At 38.2% G+C, this 18,991-nt stretch overlaps 1 protein-coding gene across 3 annotated transcripts in view; it reads right to left on the minus strand.

The window, feature by feature from the left end:
* kcnc1a (potassium voltage-gated channel, Shaw-related subfamily, member 1a) overlaps positions 1-15,380 on the minus strand; it is a 36,397-nt gene extending 21,017 nt beyond the window's left edge. The window contains exon 1 of one of the 3 annotated variants that reach the window (XM_046840738.1): positions 13,943-15,380. In XM_046840738.1, the coding sequence (XP_046696694.1) occupies positions 13,943-14,512 (570 nt within the window). In that variant the 5' untranslated portion in view covers positions 14,513-15,380. The remainder of the gene's footprint in view (positions 1-13,942) is intronic. The other 2 variants (XM_046840739.1, XM_046840737.1) reach the window with 2 other exon arrangements.
* Positions 15,381-18,991: the final 3,611 nt, after the last annotated feature.

The following is an 18,991-nucleotide window of genomic DNA, read 5'->3' on the forward strand; positions in this document are numbered from 1 at the left end:
CAACATTTAGTTATAGTTTAGTGTTGTTTCTCCAAAAACAATGTGTGTTGCAGAAATGTTCAGGGGATTTATTTCTTAAGCAGAGCCATTCACCATTCACACATGTACCAAAGCATTATAGTAATCACTGTACTTTTTCATTATACACCACTGTTGATATCTTTGGTTTATTTTGGCATACACTTTTTTATGTCATAAATCAGCAACAATTCTCTCTATGTACAGTGAGGAAAATAAGTATTTGAACACCCTGCTATTTTGCAAGTTCTCCCACTTAGAAATCATGGAGGGGTCTGAAATGTCCACTGTGAGAGACATAATCTAAAAAAAAAAATCCAGAAATCACAATGTATGATTTTTTAACTATTTATGATACAGCTGCAAATAAGTATTTGAACACCTGAGAAAGTCAATGTTAATATTTGGTACAGTAGCCTTTGTTTGCAATTACAGAGGTCAAACGTTTCCTGTAGTTTTTCACCAGGTTTGCACACACTGCAGGAGGGATTTTGGCCCACTCCTCCACACAGATCTTCTCTAGATCAGTCAGGTCTGGCCTGTCACTGAGAAACACAAAGTTTGAGATCCCTTCAAAGATTCTCTATTGGGTTTAGGTCTGGAGACTGGCTAGGCCACGCCAGAACCTTGATATGCTTCTTACAGAGCCACTCCTTGGTTATCCTGGCTGTGTGCTTCGGGTCATTGTCATGTTGGAAGACCCAGCTTCGACCCATCTTCAATGCTCTAACTGAGGGAAGGAGGCTGTTCCCCAAAATCTCGCAATACATGGCCCTGGTCATCCTTCCCTTAATACAGTGCAGTCGCCCTGTCCCATGTGCAGAAAACACCCCCAAACCATGTTGCTACCACCCCCATGCTTCACAGTAGGGATGGTGTTCTTGGGATGGTACTCATCATTCTTCTTCCTCCAAACACGTTTAGTGGAATTATGACCCAAAAGTTCTATTTTGGTCTCATCTGATCACATGACTTTCTCCCATGACTTCTCTGGATCATCCAAATGGCCTTTGGCAAACTTAAGACGCGCCTGGACATGTGCTGGTTTAAGCAGGGGAACCTTCCGTGCCATGCATGATTTCAAACCATGATGTCTTAGTGTATTACCAACAGTAACCTTGGAAATGGTGGTCCCAGCTCTTTTCAGGTCATTGACCAGCTCCTCCCGTGTAGTTCTGGGCTGATTTCTCACCTTCCTTTGGATCATTGAGACCCAACGAGGTGAGATCTTGCATGGAGCCCCAGTTCGAGGGAGATTGACAGTCATGTTTAGCTTCTTCCATTTTCTAATGATTGCTCCAACAGTGGACCTTTTTTCACCAAGCTGCTTGTCAATTTCCCCGTAGCCCTTTTCAGCCTTGTGGAGGTGTACAATTTTGTCTCTAGTGTCTTTGGACAGCTCTTTGGTCTTGGCCATGGTAGTAGTTGGATTCTTACTGATTGTATGGGGTGGACAGGTGTCTTTATGCAGCTAACGACCTCAAACAGGTGCATCTAATTTAGGATAATAAATGTAGTGGAGGTGGACATTTTAAAGGCAGACTAACAGGTCTTTGAGGGTCAGAATTCTAGCTGATAGACAGGTGTTCAAATACTTATTTGCAGCTGTATCATACAAATAAATAGTTTAAAAATCATACATTGTGATTTCTGGATTTTTTTTTTTTGGATTATGTCTCTCACAGTGGACATGCACCTACGATGACAATTTCAGACCCCTCCATGATTTCTAAGTGGGAGAACTTGCAAAATAGCAGGGTGTTCAAATACTTATTTTCCTCACTGTATATTAACCATATCTTACTAAACAAGACATGCACAATTATACTTTTTTTTCCAGAAATACAGAGCACTCTTTGACCAAACTTCTCAATTTTCTAATATTGAGAAAAAAAATTCAAAATATACAAACATGTATATGTAGTCAGTTGAGGTTATAAAGATCATAACAGACAATATATTCTAACATATCTGCCAGTAATTACTCATTCTATGTAGGTTTAAACCATCGACAAGCTCAAATAGGGCCTCTCCACAGTGGCCTATATATTTTTTTACAATATCCTCAAAGTGTGTGCATGCATCTAAATTATTCAACATGCTTTAACAAGGAAACTGCACAAAAAGCAGTTATTCAACCGGATACTTCCTATAGCACTTTACAGATGATTATTTAAATCACTTGCTCTGAATAAATACATCTATTATTTAGTTATTAGTTCCTAAATGTATTCCACTGTACCCTTGGATTACTCTCTCTGGCCTGTCATGAACACTAAAAAGAGTTATGCGTTTGTGCATTACCCATCATTAGTATGTCCCGCTTGTACAAGTAGACATCTCTTCTGCAGACAAAATTAATGTGAACAGGATAGAGTGATCTTAGTCGAGTGCAACCTCAAAACGTGTATCAGAACTGTAGCAAAGATAATTGTTGTTCATACAGAAAGGGTCAGGGGGAAAACAGTGTAGTGCAGTGTCAATAACTGTGGTTACTGTGGTTTGAACATGTTACCACAGCCAGTCTAAATGCACCCCATATACACATTACATTTAGACACAGTGTGTTGCTTTGATTACTTTGACTTTGCTTAGGAAAACATGCAATATTTCTTCTCAGTCTGGTACTGTCATACGCTTTATGACATGCGGTCCAGCATTCTTCACACGTCTCCTCTCTCCATGCCACTTCTTCATACACTGCACTAATAAAGCAGGACAGTACTACATGTAAAATAAAATATACTTGTCAACAAACAGGGCATTCTGCCATCCATGAATGATCTTTATGCCTACCGATGTGGGAGATGTAAAAACCATGTGGTTCTATTCACAGAATTATTTGTCCACACTACCCATGTACAAGCTCAACACTGTGATTTTTCCACCGTTCAGTTATCTCTGAATTAGTAGTTATTCATGAATTGATTAAGTGCTGGACATTTCCAAGCTTGTTGCTTGAACACTGCTCTTGAAAACACGGTTTTGAGTGATCTGGGAAGTCTTGGCAAATTAAATGAATGTAAAAAAAATGTGAAATGTATTCTGGAAAATAAAACCACTTAAGAATACCTAGAACAATTAACCATTTAAAAAAAAACCTTGGGGAGATATTTTCATAGAGTTTAAATAAAGGAACACTAGATAATGACACAGATAATTCATTCAATCATTTATTCTTAGCGATTACTGTTGTCTCATAGGGTCATATTGGATCCAGAGCCAATCTCAAGCACAAGAATACTGCCTGTGAGTTGGGAATATATTTCCACTTCGTGGGATGCCAGTCAATTACAGGGCATCACACATACAAATATTCACACTATCATGTTCCTGAGACATGTGAATTAAACCCAGAGATCCTAGCAGAAACAATTGCAGACAGGCGGAAAAGGCAAAGCATACAGATAGAAACTCAGGATCAAAATTGTAAGGCGGCAGTATTACCCACTGTGCCACCATACATAATGTTACCTCTTATATTAGACCATAACTTCTTAAGTTAACTTTACCGTACCTTATTACCCTTATTATCAACATCATTTACTAACATTAACATAAACGCAACAGAAACAATCGAGTTGAAATAACCATAGCTTTCAGGAAGAAAATAGGCAGTGCATTGCACAGTCACTACTTTTGACAGTCCAAATAAAATAAAAAAATCTCTTGAATACGCCTCCTCTCCGCTGAGTCATTGTTTTTCTCTAAACATACTGTAGCTGTCAATGTTTGATGGGTGAAAGATTGTGACCTCATTAATATCTGCCTGACATTTAAAGTAAACAGTAGTGCTGTCTGAGTGAACCTAAGTGTTCAAGGTCTTTCTCACGTCTTCATACTGTGTACTGTACCTATGGGGTTAATTATTCTTCTTGTGTATTGGGAATGTACACAGCACTTACACAAATCCAATATTATCACACCTACAATACTAGACAACTCAAATTCACACAGATGAGAAGATGTGATGGTCAACAAAACCTCAAAGATATGCACAGATTTCCTACCAAATTAAGAAAAACAGACTTTTAAAGGTTTTAAAATGTTTATTAAACTGTAAATACGCTCTTGGCAGGCAAACTTTCTTTTTTTATTGGTTTGAACAAGTATAAAACATTATTTAATGCCATTTTTAGCATGAAGTTGAATGTAAATGCAACATTAAGCACCATTTTGATAAATGTGTCTGAAATATAATATAATCTGGTATATAAATGAAAATTTTAATAATTTATTGACTGCATATTATAAAGAATTTCCTTTGCTCTGTATATTGGAAAAATGTAATATTGAGAAGAAAAATTCAAAATATACAAACATGTATATGTAGTCAGTTGAGGTTATAAAGATTATTAAAGGAAATTTGCATGTACAGTAAATCATTGATACAAATCACAAGTAACAAAAACAGTGAAATATACATCTATAGTTTTATCAATTACATATCATATCAAAATGACTGATATGACTAATACTGGTGTTTATATATGTAATTAATAATTGTATATTTTACATAATAGTAATATTTGATCAGAATAAAAGGCACTTCTATAATGCTCTTAAATTAGACCTGTGGCACGCCCAATGCAATGTGGGATACCACAATCACATGGCCTTGGCTTCAATGCCCAAAGCCCCAGAGGTCTGGCATAGACCTGCATTGACCAGTTGCTTTGTCCATGTGCAACATCTCCACACCCGCTGTGGACCAGCAGGAACGTTTTCTGCCACCCTCAGCTCCCAACCCACACTGATACTGTGGCATCTGCGTCATCTTCAGTGTTCTTTTACTAAATTTGGGTGTTAAATACTTCTAGGTCTTCGCTTAATCCCAAACCTAACCCTTAATTCCAATTCATTTTATAAATTTTACACAAATATCACACACGGTTCTTAGATTAATGTTTCCCTATATGGTTCACAACCATATTGGTCCCTCACGAACCAATTAGCCACATGTTAAATCAGAATGTGCATGAGAAGAGGATGCTAGGGAATACATCTGTCTCGAATGGTAACACCACAGGAGATGCTTTTCTTACATCACCCAAAGTAATTAAGACACATATTCAGCAATCTTGTGAGCTTGTTTTTTTTTTTACAAAACAGCTTTATTGGCTTGATTTGGATAGAAGAGCCATAACCAGGATAAAAAAATGCGAGGATGCAGAAGCATATCATAATCAATGTTAATTTCTGGTTAATTTTGAATTATCATACTAAGGCAACTTTTTCATGCACATATTGTTTTGTTAATAAGTAATCCATACCATTACACAATACAAACAGAACTAATATTAAATCTGATCATTTGGGGAAGTTCTGAAGTTAAGGTGTTTAGTTACTGATCATAAGGTCAGAGGTTCAAGCCCCACCACCGCCAAGCTGCCACTGTTTGGCCCTTGAGCAAAGCATTTATCCCTCTCTGCTCCAGGGTTGCTATATCATGTCTGACCCCAACTTGCTTATGAGCTTGGAATATGCCAAGAAATAATTATGCTTTGCTGTAATCTACATTTGTCAAAGTGTATTTTCTGTCTTTTCTAGAGCTTGTAACCTAACCCAATTTAGTTAACATTGCAGTCATTAGCAAACTGATTTGCCCAGAAATATACAAAAAAGAAATATACAAAAAAAATGAGATGCTCACTTTGATCTCAGAAAATATACTAATGTCAGATGTTAATGCATAACATGTGCCTTACATACTGTACCTCTCGCTAAGAAAGTAAAATCTGGTAGTCTAGCATTCCATAAAAGCCAAATATAATGGGAGATTAAGCCTTTAAATAAAACTGTCCCCTTCAGCTGCTCTGCAATCGGTTTAGAATCAGCACTGCTAATTGGGTAGTCTTGGAACACACATTTTTCCACATTGTAGACTACATTTTGTCACCACTTAATTGGACACTGCACTGTTTCTATTGGATGTGACAACTGCAGATGCTATGTAGGAGTAAAAAAATGAACTTTCAGAAGTCAGTGCTCAGTGTCCTCATAGCTAGTTACAGCCATGGATGGAAAACATATTATTACTGTCTTCCATGTTTCACATAAAAAGTGCTAGATGCCATTTTGAAATATCCTTAAAGATTCTTTAAATAAAGTTTCTTTACCGCTCATAATCGAACCAATGCCAGTAGTGCTTACTGCTTTTTTATAGACTCACTTATCTTTCCTATTTGTTTATTTATAATGTACACAGTACCAATAATATATTCAAACCCAGTATTTTCACACCTACAATATGAGTGACATTAAAACATAATAGGAAAATAAATTTTAATCTGCTAGATTATTCATTTAATCCAAATATTATCCATATATTATGCTGCAATGATCCATCTTTAATTAGTTTTGCTTTATTTATTTGGTCAAGACAAATATTTGTTAATGACATATTCATATTTGAATTTAATGACTTACTAATACCTGTGTGAATGTTTGACTCTGACATCACGTTACCACATTTGTTTTCACCTGGCCAGAAGACCAGAAACGAGTTACCATGGTTATGCACACACAGCAACAAATTGAGGCAAGTATCAAAATAGCCCATGCTGCATTCTCATCTAACTCATCTACTTAGACTAACATTTCTCTGAGAAATAAATCCAGTTTTCTGTTCTTGTGTTAAAGGAAAGATGATTGTTGATAATAATGAATTTGCTTACACAGCCTTTTCTATTACATTCTGCTTGCTTCTAGCATTTAAAAATAGTTAGTCTTAATAACCATCTGTACTATTCATTCTGGAAACCCTTCCTAGAAAAGAAACCAGTAAATATTACAGTTTTACAGGTATGTGATGGTATGTTCTAATGCTTTGCATATTAAACTAAAATAACACTACAAAGCAGCCTAAACTTTCTCAACTCACTGGTCCATCGAGACTTCTATCCCTCTAAAGTCAGCCAAGCTTTTCCCTAGGTGATAACCTTTAAACAAAGCCAGGAATTAGAAAATCCTAGCCCCTATGGGTGCCCTAGTTTGGGCGTCTGACATCATGGCTCTTAGTTGAATTTTGCTAAGGCTATTAACAGCTGCTTTTTTCTCTGGAGGCACTGCCCTGGTGCTTTTTAAAGGGATGTCCTGCTCTACTTACTGCTCTGAGACAGGACTGGGGAAGACGAGGGAGCGAGGTGACATGATTAGGGAGAAACCTAGGTCACTCTGGATAGTGGATGGGAGTCTGTCTGCACAGTTTTGCATTTTATTAACTATGCTTTGAGCAAAGGGCAAAAAGTAGTGAAATATGGTGTGTAGGCTTATGTAGGCATGCAGGATGCATAATGCAGTTGATGAGTGGGCTGTAGAACATAGCAGGTCTTTGTTTTCCATAAATAAAAAAAATAAATAATAATTATATATATATATATATATATATATATATATATATATATATATATATATATATATATATATATATATATATGTATGTATCATAGACCAAAAATTCTGCTAAACCTTATGTATACATCTTGAAAGCAAGTTAATGTTAGTCAAATGCTGGAATAATGCAACTCCTCCCTATCTTCCACCAGTAATTAACAGGGCCTGGGCTTCACTCTGCTGCTGCACTCTAATTAATGCTAATCACTCCAAGCTCCCTCCAGGGAGGATCTCTGTTCAGTATTCATGGAATGAAAAAAGTCCGTGATATTCTATGCAAACCACATTTTATGCAGCCACATACATCTCATTAACTACTGAACATGATTAGTTTAGTCACAAAGCATTAAGTACAAATAATGAACTGTAGCCGTCAATTCTTTCTAGCTGCATCGTCTTTATCAGTCACAAACACTGTCTACATGTGATCGCTCACACTGAACTAAATTGAGCCTGCTAGCTGCAGAAAGCCAGGCACTGCAGACAGCGTAATAATCATGTACAGAGTGAAGCAGTCATTGAAGAAACAAAGAACGAATGCAAGAAAGAGAATGGTAAGAAAATGGAAACGAGGAAACCAAGCAGATGTTCGCAAGACAAACGTATGGAAAAAAATGCTAGATAAAGTAATGGCAAAAATGCTTATATTTTTTCAGCATTGTATTTTATTTCCTACTTTATAAAGCAACATAAAATATGAAGTTTTGGAATTCTTACTGAAGCCAATGACTTGAGGTTTATCCTTAGTTATTTATTATAAGAACAGCTTATTATTTACTACTCTGACTTGTTCATTTACTGCAATGAATCTAATAATATAGAGCAAAAGGAGTTTTAAGGGGTCTATATCTTCTACACATTTGTGGTCCTAGATATTTCTATCGCTACCATATCCTGGAACAGACATAGTTGTTAATAATGCAAGCTCATATTTTTTTCCTACTAGTACATGTATTTATGCTCAGCACTTTGCGCATTACGGTATATTTGTGATTTCTGCAGTGATGGGTCTACTCCTTTCCAGAGCTTTTCAACCTCCACCGTAGTCGCTATGGCAACAAAGAGCAATCTGATGAGCCTGGGCCACACGAGCATCCTTCAGTTTTGGCTGCCATTCACGTTTTAGTTCAATATCTTATCTTTCTCTTTCTGCGTGAAAAGTGCATTCATTGAGCTTTTGGTTTAAGTTTACGCTCTTTCTATCATCATATGCCCATCCTTATGTTTTTATACTTACTTATAGCCACTCTCCAAATCTGTATTTTTTATCACATCTTCGAACAGATAAGATCTAAACTACATGACGTGAAGTTACACTGAATGGGAGTTTTCTATTGTGCTGTGTATGTGACTTATGTTGGAGACATTGTTAATGTATTGTACATTTTGACCAATGATTCAATATTTTATTAGAAGAGTATTACTTGGTAATTGGACTGTTTACTAAATGTGCTCAGTGGTTGTTTTAATAGCGACTGCTGTTCAGTGAGTGATTGAGTGCACAATCTCTAATCCCCACAGGGAAACAGCGAGTACAATGGTCAGAGCTCAGGAAAGTGAAGATCCACTGAGAACATAGGTGATAATGTGTGAACTCTCACTCTCCACTGGTACAAAAACAGGGCCCAAAAACAGAGACCATTTCTCTCTACAGCAACATAAATGTAAAAAAAAAAAACACTGGTAACAATGAAAGATTACGTCGTATTTTTTTATTTACTCAAACACTACATTTACATTTATACTGTATCAACATCCATGGTTGGATGTCATTCCTGATGTCTCTTAAACCTTCTTTTACGTGTCTTATTTTTGTATTACGGTTTTTAGGATATTAGTCCTGAGATTTTTTGGCACTGACTTTAAGTTTAGGGATTTCTATTGAAGGGATAGGACCATTTCTTCAAATATTTTCCTCAACTGCTGTTTTGACAATGGAGATAGAAAACACTGTCTGTCCACAATCTCCCCTAGATGTTCAGTTATGTTGATACCTGGTGACAATGAAGGCCAAAGGGCATTTGTTAAATAATTTCAACAATATTAAAACATACAAGGAATGAAGTAGAGTCATCCTGGATGAGAAGTATATAGCTATGCCAGCTACCTTTCTGTACAACATATGCAATTAGGATGGCTGTTCCATACATGTTACTAAAATATAAATGAAATTAATAGTCACTTTTTGGAGGAAGTGTAAAAGGAAAGTCTTCGACAAGAGTCTTTGCTGCCATTCTAACAGACTTACTGCATTTCGTAAGGAGGTTGCATCAGAACATAACAAAACAAAACAAAAGTTTTGAAAAGCACCCATGTGTATGTCACTTTTGTGTATCTTCTCAGTCAAGAAAAGCCCAAAGCAATTGGAGAGACTTACGGGAGATGGGAGATGCTGAGTCTTGGAAACAGGCCAATTTACTCACGCATGGACAAGTAGGCAGGTGCTGTTGCGTATCGACCAGCACATGAATAACAAAAGGTTTTACAATTCGGGCCAAATGAAAAGCTAACTGGTGTGTCTAATAGTTCAAAGACCAATATGGGATCAGAGGACAATGTGTGAAAATCGGATCAGACAGAAACAGCTATAGCATTGATGGAATATTAATGAGGGAAGGTATAGGTAGTGTTTTTTTCACTGATTTAGTGGTGTGCACAAATGAAATTACTAAATCAATAGAAAGATCTATTGAATTGTTAAGCTGGATAGAAGATTGTTTAGTTAAAATGGTACATAATTATATAAATCAGGCACAGCGTTTACCCCAAAGTTAAAATCAGTACAGAAACCTTAATACTGAAGCATCAATGATGACTAATTTTAATTCTCAGGTGATTGACACCTCAAATATGATTTTCTATTAGAAACAGATTAACACAATGTGCATAACAACTGGTCGAATTCAGAACAGAGCTGTTTTGCTGAATCTATGAAAAGCTAGAATCGAAGCTTGCCACTGCATGTACTGTTTGTACATTATACACTAACAACTTATCAATAGATTTATCCCATTTAGGCCACTAAGTTCTAAAAGGCATAATTAATATGCATTCACTTGCAGATAGACCATTAACAACAAAGGTTTTAATGACAACTGGATGGCATTTCAGCATGATGATTGGATTTCTGACTAATTGTCAGCTTTCAGTGAGATGTGAGATGCAGTGGAAGTAAAAAATGACTCACTGGCAGCGAACACATCGTCACATGACACAGAAAGCTTCGGTGAAGTTTGTCACGTTCTCTGGCACCTCGTGAGAAAGAGCAGCATTAATCAGTTTCATTTGAGCGCTGAACCTGTTGCCATGGCAACATATTCCCAAGACTTACATGGGGGAAAAAGCAGCATCTCATCTGCCAAGGACATGAATATATCAGGTGCCTGTGGGACAGCAATACAAACAGCTGCTAGATGAGCACTTTATGGCATCGCTCTAGGTTTTTTCCCTGCACATGGAATACTGTAGACATGGTTTCTATATATAGGAGGATAATAACCAGATAATAATTCCTTCAGTCATATGACTCACATTTTGATTATCTCAGATGCATGGAGCAAAACACCAGCCTTTGGTCTCATGTCTAATTTACTGATAATGAGGACTCTAAATCTCATTTGGGCAGATTTGATTTAAAAGCGACATGCTGATCGTGCAAAACACACCACAAGTGTGTCATAACTATATTTTAATCACAGTAGTCTATTTTTGCCTTCTGTAGGCTGTTTTTGCCTCATGTGTCTAACAAGGGGCCTGGCTCTAAATCATGCTCACAATGGCTCAGAAAAGAAAAAAATCAGTGAGTATGCAGTTTCCATATTTAGACAATATGATCTCTCAAAGAAAAATGAAACTTCAATGTTTTAAAAATAAGCAATAAAGGATTTTTTCCCAGTATAGGTATGTATTATTGATGTGGTTTACCAGGCAAATTCTTAGTAACAGTTTAACTCTGGCCGTATAAAAACAATTAAACTGTGGGTTTTATGCAGTTTTATTGATCACATTTATTAAATTTAGGCTTGTTTTCTGCACCACATTATCCCTCAACATGCTGTCTAGCACTAATTCATCAGCCAGCATGCCATTATCATCTATTAACACCATGCATATCCGACCTCTTATTTCATAATTTCTGATAAGCATTGCAATCCCCCATTAGCTGTCTACAGGAACATTCTGTGGCTTTTGCTAGACCGTTGTCAGCTAAAAATACTAATGGTACAGTATTCTGCTTTCATTGTAATGTATTGGCCCGATTTTTAGAGAGGTTTGAGATTAAATATTCATGTTTCAGTCCTACACCCAACAAACATCCCAAACAGCACCTTTTCTCATACAAAATATGTTTTCATTGCGTGGTTTGAATAAAATGCTTTACAATATTGAAAAGGTTCTCCAAGGTTTTTTTTTTTTTTTTTTTTTTTGCATGTCTGTATTGAAGCTTTTTCCAAAGGTTTTAATTAAGACATTCAACAGGGTTTTTTATCTATATTTTAAAACATTTATTCATGATTTCTTGTCATATTCATAGGTTATTCAATTCATTAATCATTGCTCAACAATGTTTACTGTATAACATACAATATCTCAACTTAATTTTTTTTTTTAAATACCCTGCATGGGAAGCTCTGAATTGTTGGGTTTTACAACGATAAGAAATGTGCTTTTTTTTCTGTAAATGTTTCATAAAATCGTTTAATAACAAATGATGAACAATCTTCCACAATTGCAAATCTGTATTTTCATGATTGTCTCTCATATTGAATCACATCCATCATCCAACCACGTCTGCCTCTTTCAAACTTTTTCATTTGAATTTGTGCAAATTTCCTATAAAATGAGGTTATATTTCAAGTGCAAATATCAAATTTTGCCTCTGTTCTTTCTCTCTGTAAAAGAATGTTGCTATTTATTGTTTACTGTGCTACTGGTAAAGTATTGCCTAACTCTGTTGTTCTGCTTCCATTACTGAGAAACCAAATGAACCAACGCTGCCTGCATATTGCCATTTCTGCCTTATAAACAGGTATTAACAAAAAATCTCAACAGCAGCCCTGAGTCCAATATAAGAGGCATGTTTGTGGCGTTAATGATGCATCAGCTCCCCTTGATTTGCAGCTCAAAGCAGCATGGGAACATGAATATCGGAAACCCTCTGGCTTGTGATGCATTCCCTTTAATCTAACTCCCATAGAGATTTATTTGTCAGAGAGCGGGCTCACGGCACGTCGCACAGCAGTATTATTGTAAGCGAGGGAAGCTGTCGATCAATGCAACATGACGCCCAGGCAGACTGCTCATTTTCCCCTTGCTGAATGCCTGTAATCGTTACACTGCTGATGTATAGGTTACACGTTATAATCTGATAAAACTCTACAGAAAACAACCGGTTGAGCATGAACTGTGGGTTTCACTACATATTACAATCAGTAAATTAAGAGCTGTTTCATATCCCATTGCAGCACAGAGATATTCTCTACATCAAGGACAGCACAGTTTGCTGATTTCCCTGCTCATCCTCATCCTTCTTTATAATAAGCATAATTAGTGTCCTCAAGTCCATAAGCCCTTGCTTTTGCAAGCAACATTGGCAATCTTGCTTAATTCCACAAGATTTAGCCACCTCTTGAAAGCTAATTGTACTGTAATAAAATGAATCATTGGGTGCAGACATTTGGTTCACAAGCAATAACAGAGCTGATTCCAGATCTAGGAACTCTGCACTGACAACAATGATTGAGTTTGTAGAATTAGCTATGTGTGCAATTTGGTTAGAACAAAACCCTATGAATTTGTAAATCCTCTACAATAAACATTTCCATTTTCTTTGGATAATTGTCATATTCTTACAAAATTATGATCTATTACACAGGGAAAAAAGCCTTTTTTATTTTCTTTATTTCTCTTTCAACATTTCAAATGAGTCACGGTTGCTTACTGTCCACTTTTAGGACAATTTTTTTTTTCTGGAACCAGACCAATAAAAACAACATTCCTCATTTCTTTAAATGAATCAGTGATCCATCCTAATCCTATGAATTATTTTTGCTCCATAAAGCAAGCACTTTGCTTCCAGTTCACCAAATACTACTAATAGCCAAATATACATGAACAATATTGCAAATAAAAAAAACAACAGGTAACTTTGTAAAATGATATATGATGTGATTCTGGTGTTTATAAAGAAATAACGAGTAGATCTTTGTATACTTTCATATGCACACTTAAATTGCAGTCATACACTCTAATAATGTACATTTTCCAGTTGTACAAACTGTTGACAGAAATGCATGCACAGAAATTTCCCACTAGTGTGACCCCCTGTACTGACACTGGTCATTAAGGTTTTTTCAAAGTTAAATCACGTAAACCAGCTCTAACTATTGCTGTGCACCACTGATACAGTTTTACGGGGGAACAAAAACCATAAGGCTATTGCAGCTGCAATGTTTTTTATTATTATTATTATTATTATTATTTTGTTTTGGGGTTTTTTACTCATGTTGGGAGATTTCACACCACTTACCCTTGCATATTTAGAAGAGTAAGGGTCCTCGAAGAGCGCCCAAACGTGACGTTGCCATCGTTGCCACAGTCCGGCCGTTTTGGCGTCGGTCGTGTCTCCGAGCGCGAGCCTCTTGGTCATTTCCAACTCATCGTCGCCGTCCCCTGGTTCGCCCAAACCGTCTCCGTCCACCTCGTCGATGCCCATGTCGGCGGGCCCGCCGCCGAAACTGTCTAGGGCTTCCTCGGCTTCGCGGTGTTGTCGGTAGGTCATCCAGCAGCACGGCTCCACGTCCGTCTCGTCGATGCCCCAGAAGGCGAGCTCCTCCTCATAGAGCGGACCGCACACGTCCGCTGGGCAGTGCAGTTTCCCTGTGCGGTAGTAGTTCAGGATGTGCGAGAAGACACCCGGGTGACGGTCGAAGAAAAACTCGTCGCCATGAGCGTCGTAGTCGAAGTGACTGTGGGCGTCGGGCTCGGCGAGCCAGGCCAAGCGCGTCCCCGGCAGAGTGCGCAGGGTGCTGCGGTAGGTCTGGTGCCGGATCCCCCCGACGTTAATCACAACTCGGTCTTTCTCGTCGCCTTGGACCATCGCGTCGCTCGAGCATGTCGCGAGCGAGGGACGGGTGTTACATCCTAAAGCTCGGGCGAGGCAACGCGCACCGACCCGGGGGAAACATGCGCGCAATGGCTCAACCGCTTAATGAGAGGCTGCACTAAACCAAGATTACGCACGCGATCAGTGGCGTTCGTGCAACCCTAAAAGGTTCCTCCAATTACGCATAGTTTACGTAAATCGGTTTGTCGAGAAATGATGCGATTAGGAGGAAAACGGTGCCAGTGAAGACGCTCCCAAGGAAACGTGAACCGAGTCTTCAAATTGCATGCACTTCAGCATCATAATGCTCTTCTCTGAAAGATCCTACAGAGATCTGGAACCACGGAATAGTGGCACTGAAGGCATTTATGGATGGTCTGATAAAGCGCTCTCGTCCTCTTCTCCTCACATCCTGTGTACAGTCTGTGATGGTCTCTCCTTTCCACTCCTCTCCTCTGCTCTCCTCTCCTCGCCTCTCCTCTCCTCTCCTCTCCTCTCCTCTCCTCTCCTCTCCTCTCCTCTGTTAGACGAGTATGAAGACAGGTTTCCTCTTCAGGCTTGGTGAGATGTCTATAGCTTTTGTAATCAGGACAAATCCGTGCGGATCAAATCTGTCGGTTCTGCGCGTTCCTCTGTAATGCCACCCGAGCTGATATCTTCAACAGCTATCTTTTAATAAAATTGGAAACGGAAATGCATCAGAATCCTTCATTCTATTACCAACCCCTCGTCTATGTGTCACTGCAGTGCACGCCTCAAAGAAAAAAATTACTGACAGCAGCATCAGTCATTCGGTTAGCCAATACGCATGCGCAATTGTTCAACGACGAGAAAATCTGTTAATTTCAGAACACGGGAAATGCCAATTGTTAATGGCGTGAGACAGACACTATATGAACACTGCGCGCGCGTGTGTGTGTGTGTGTGTGTGCGTGTGCGTGTGCGTGTGTATGTGTGTGCAAAATATGTATGTATACATGTACATGTATATTTACATACATTGATCAGCTATAGCATTAAAACCAATGACAATTGAAATAAGTATATATTGTTACAGTGGCACTAATCAAGTGGTGAGATATATTTTAAGAAGCAAATAAAAAAGCAGGGGAAATAGGTAAGCATAAGGATCTGATTTACTCCAATAGCCAAATTTAGCTGGCTATACAAATGGGTCACAGCTTCCACTGTGTCCACTGCCAAACGTGCTAATGGACAGTGAAACAACAAAAGAAACAGAAGAAAGTGGCTTGGTCTGATAAATTGCATTTTTTTTATTCATATGGATTGCTGGGGTGTGTGCACCAATTCATCGAGGCCCCACCCTGCATCTTACAGGTCTTAAAGGATCTGCTGCTATCAGGGTCAGACCTGAACTGGTGGCACAAGGGGATCCTACACAATATTAAGGAATTTATAGCTGATCAATGTAACTCATTGAATAAAACATAAAAATGAGCATGGTTGCTTAATCATTCTGCCTGGTGAGAAAGTAAAGTGGCTAGGGTGCTCTGTAAGGTTTGTGCACCACTGAGTTCCTGAGTGTATTTTATGTGTTTTCTTACTCAGTTTTTACTCTCAAGTTTTTACTCTCGGGGAACAAGAACTAATCACCTTTCATTAGGAAGTTACAGTTTAAAATCCTTGACCGACATTTTAATATTTTCAAGACACACAAACATGGGGACAATATGCTTGTGTATCCTGGAGAGCATTTCTGAAACTACAGCCAGGAAAACAAGCAGATGTTTGTATTAAAAGAAAATTGCAGTTTTACCCAAAGCTGAGATAAATGTACAATATTGTGATACAGTACAGGTATCCCTTCAGATTGAGGTCTATAGATACTAGTCTTACGAACAAGTGAAATAAACCTGGATTCTTAAGGTATTCTAAAGTGATATGAGAGATTTTAAACACATTTATCGTTTCGGTAAACAACAATAGGGGAAAAATCACAAAAATCTGTGTTTCAGTATTGAAACTGCAATTTAGCGACATCTGCTGGTCTAAGAAGATCTGCATCGAGAAAACCCGAAACAAAAAAACGTTGGGTTTTTTTTTCATTTTTTATGTAATTTAAAATAAATTAGTAAGATTTGTTGATAATATGAATAATTATTACTTCTATATTGTTTGCTTATCTGATATACACTACCTGATATAAACATATATGCAAATGTATGCTAATCATGTAAGGTAAGACTGCTATTGATGGCAAAATTAACATTCATTTCTGATTTCCGCATAACCATTTCTAACACATTGTACGCCATCTAGTGGTGAACCGGACAAACTTTTAATCTACTTCGGTATCCTGATAAATGCTAGAACAGATTAGATTTGAGGCGGTAAATTAATGAATGAGTGATGACTCATGCGGGATCAGAATATGATGATTAATAGTCATTTCCACTAGATGGCACTACAGAGCACAAACATCCATTGCATGCCAATTTTTTGGAACGTTTGTCTGTGCAGCAGTATAGATACTGTACTATATTGAGTATACACGCAACCACACATCATTGTATTTTTTCTTATGAGCTTCATTTTACTTAAATTAAAAATATCTACTATAAAAATGTGTTTGATATTTTTAAATGTAAGTAAAATTATGAATTTGTGCTCTGAGTTTGTCTGGCGTCCTCTTACCTATTTCAAATATGCCATTTAGGTATAATTGTTTTTGATAACCCAGCCATTAGGGTTGCACAATCCAGTGCATCCAGCATAAAACATGATGCCAAATCAAACATGCAGATCACAAACCAGAATTTCATACTGGATGGGTCGAGGCCTGGGTTACCAACGATCGCTACAGGTACCATTAGTGTAGGAGGGTGGAGGTTGGGGTGGGCACTTTAAATGTTGGTACTATGACAGGTAAAGGTAGAGAGGAAGCTGATATGATGGAGAGGAGAAAGGTAGATATGTTGTGTGTCAGGAGACCAAGTGGAAAGAGAGTAAGGCCAGGAACATTGGAGGTGGCTTTAAACTGTTTTATCATGGTGTGGATGGAAAGAGAAATGGTGTAGGGGTGATCCTGAAGGAAGAGTACAGTAAGAGTGTAGTGGAGGTGAAAATAGTTTCTGATAGAGTAATGAATGTGAAGCTGGAAGTTGAAGGGGTGATGATAAATGTGCCTATAAGTGATTATGCTCCACAAGTGGGTTGTGAGATTGAGGAGAAGAAAAAGTTCTGGAGTAAGTTGGATGAAGTGGTAAAAGGGGTACCTAGGAATGAAAGATTGGTGATTGAGGCAGATTCCAATGGGCATGTAAGTGAAGGGAACAGGTGACGAGGAGGTGATGGCTTTAAAAAGAGGAATGTGATAGGGCAGATGGTGGTAGATTTTGCTAAAAGGATGGAAATGGCAGTGGGAAATACTTATTTTAAGAAGAAGGATGATCATTGGGTGACATATAAGAGCGGAGGAAGGTGCAAACAGGTGGACTACAGTATATTCTATGTAGGAGATGCAACCTGAAGGAGATTGGAGACTGTAAGGTGTTGGCAGAGGACAGTGTGTAGGATGGACAGTCTGTAGGATGCCTTTAGAGGTGAAGAAGAAGAGAAGGAGAGTGAGGACTGAAGGATGAATAAGATGCTGGAATTTGGATGAGGAAGACTGTAGTGTGGGGTTCAGGGAAGAGGTCAGACAGGAGCTCGGTGGTGTTGAAGAGGTGCTGGATGATTGGGCAACTACTGCAGAAGTGATAAGGGCGACAGCTAGAAAGGTACTTGGTGCAACATCTGGAAATAGAAAGGAACACAAAGAGACATGGTGGTGAAATGAGGAAGTGCAGAAAAGCATAGGGAGAAAAAGGCTGGCAAAACAGGATTGGGATCAGCAGAGAGATGAGAAAAGTAGGCAGAAGTACAAAGAGATGCGGCAGCAAGTGAAGAGGGATGTGGCAAAAGCTAAGGAAAAGGCATATAAGGAGCTGTATGAGACGTTGGACACTAAGGAAGGAGAAAAGGATGTGTACCGATTGGCCAGGCAGAGGGATCGAGCTGGGAAGGATGTGGTGCAACTTAGAGCAATAAAGGATAAAGATGGAAATGTGTTGACTAGTGAGGAGAGTGTGTTTAAAAGGTGGAGAGAGTATATTGAGCAGCTAATGAATGAGGAAAATAAGAGAGCAGGTTGGATGGTGTAGAGATGGTGAAGCAGGAAGTGGATAGGATTAGTAAGGAGGAAGTGAAAGCACAGATTAAGAGGATGAAGAGTGGAAAGTTGTAGGACCAGATGACATACCAGTAGTAGAATGGAAATGTTTATTAGAGATGGCAGGGAGTTTTTTAACCAGATTGTTTAAAAAGATTTTGGAAGGTGAGAGGATGCATGAAGAATGGAGAAGGAGTTTTCTGGTACCGATTGTTAAGAATAAGGGAGATGTGCAGACCTGCAGTAACTACAGGGGAATAAAGTTGATCAGTCACACCATTAATTATAGGAAAAAGTAGTGG

Source organism: Silurus meridionalis, chromosome 26 (genome assembly GCF_014805685.1).
Source record: "Silurus meridionalis isolate SWU-2019-XX chromosome 26, ASM1480568v1, whole genome shotgun sequence".
In the NCBI taxonomy this organism is placed as follows: Eukaryota; Metazoa; Chordata; class Actinopteri; order Siluriformes; family Siluridae; genus Silurus; species Silurus meridionalis.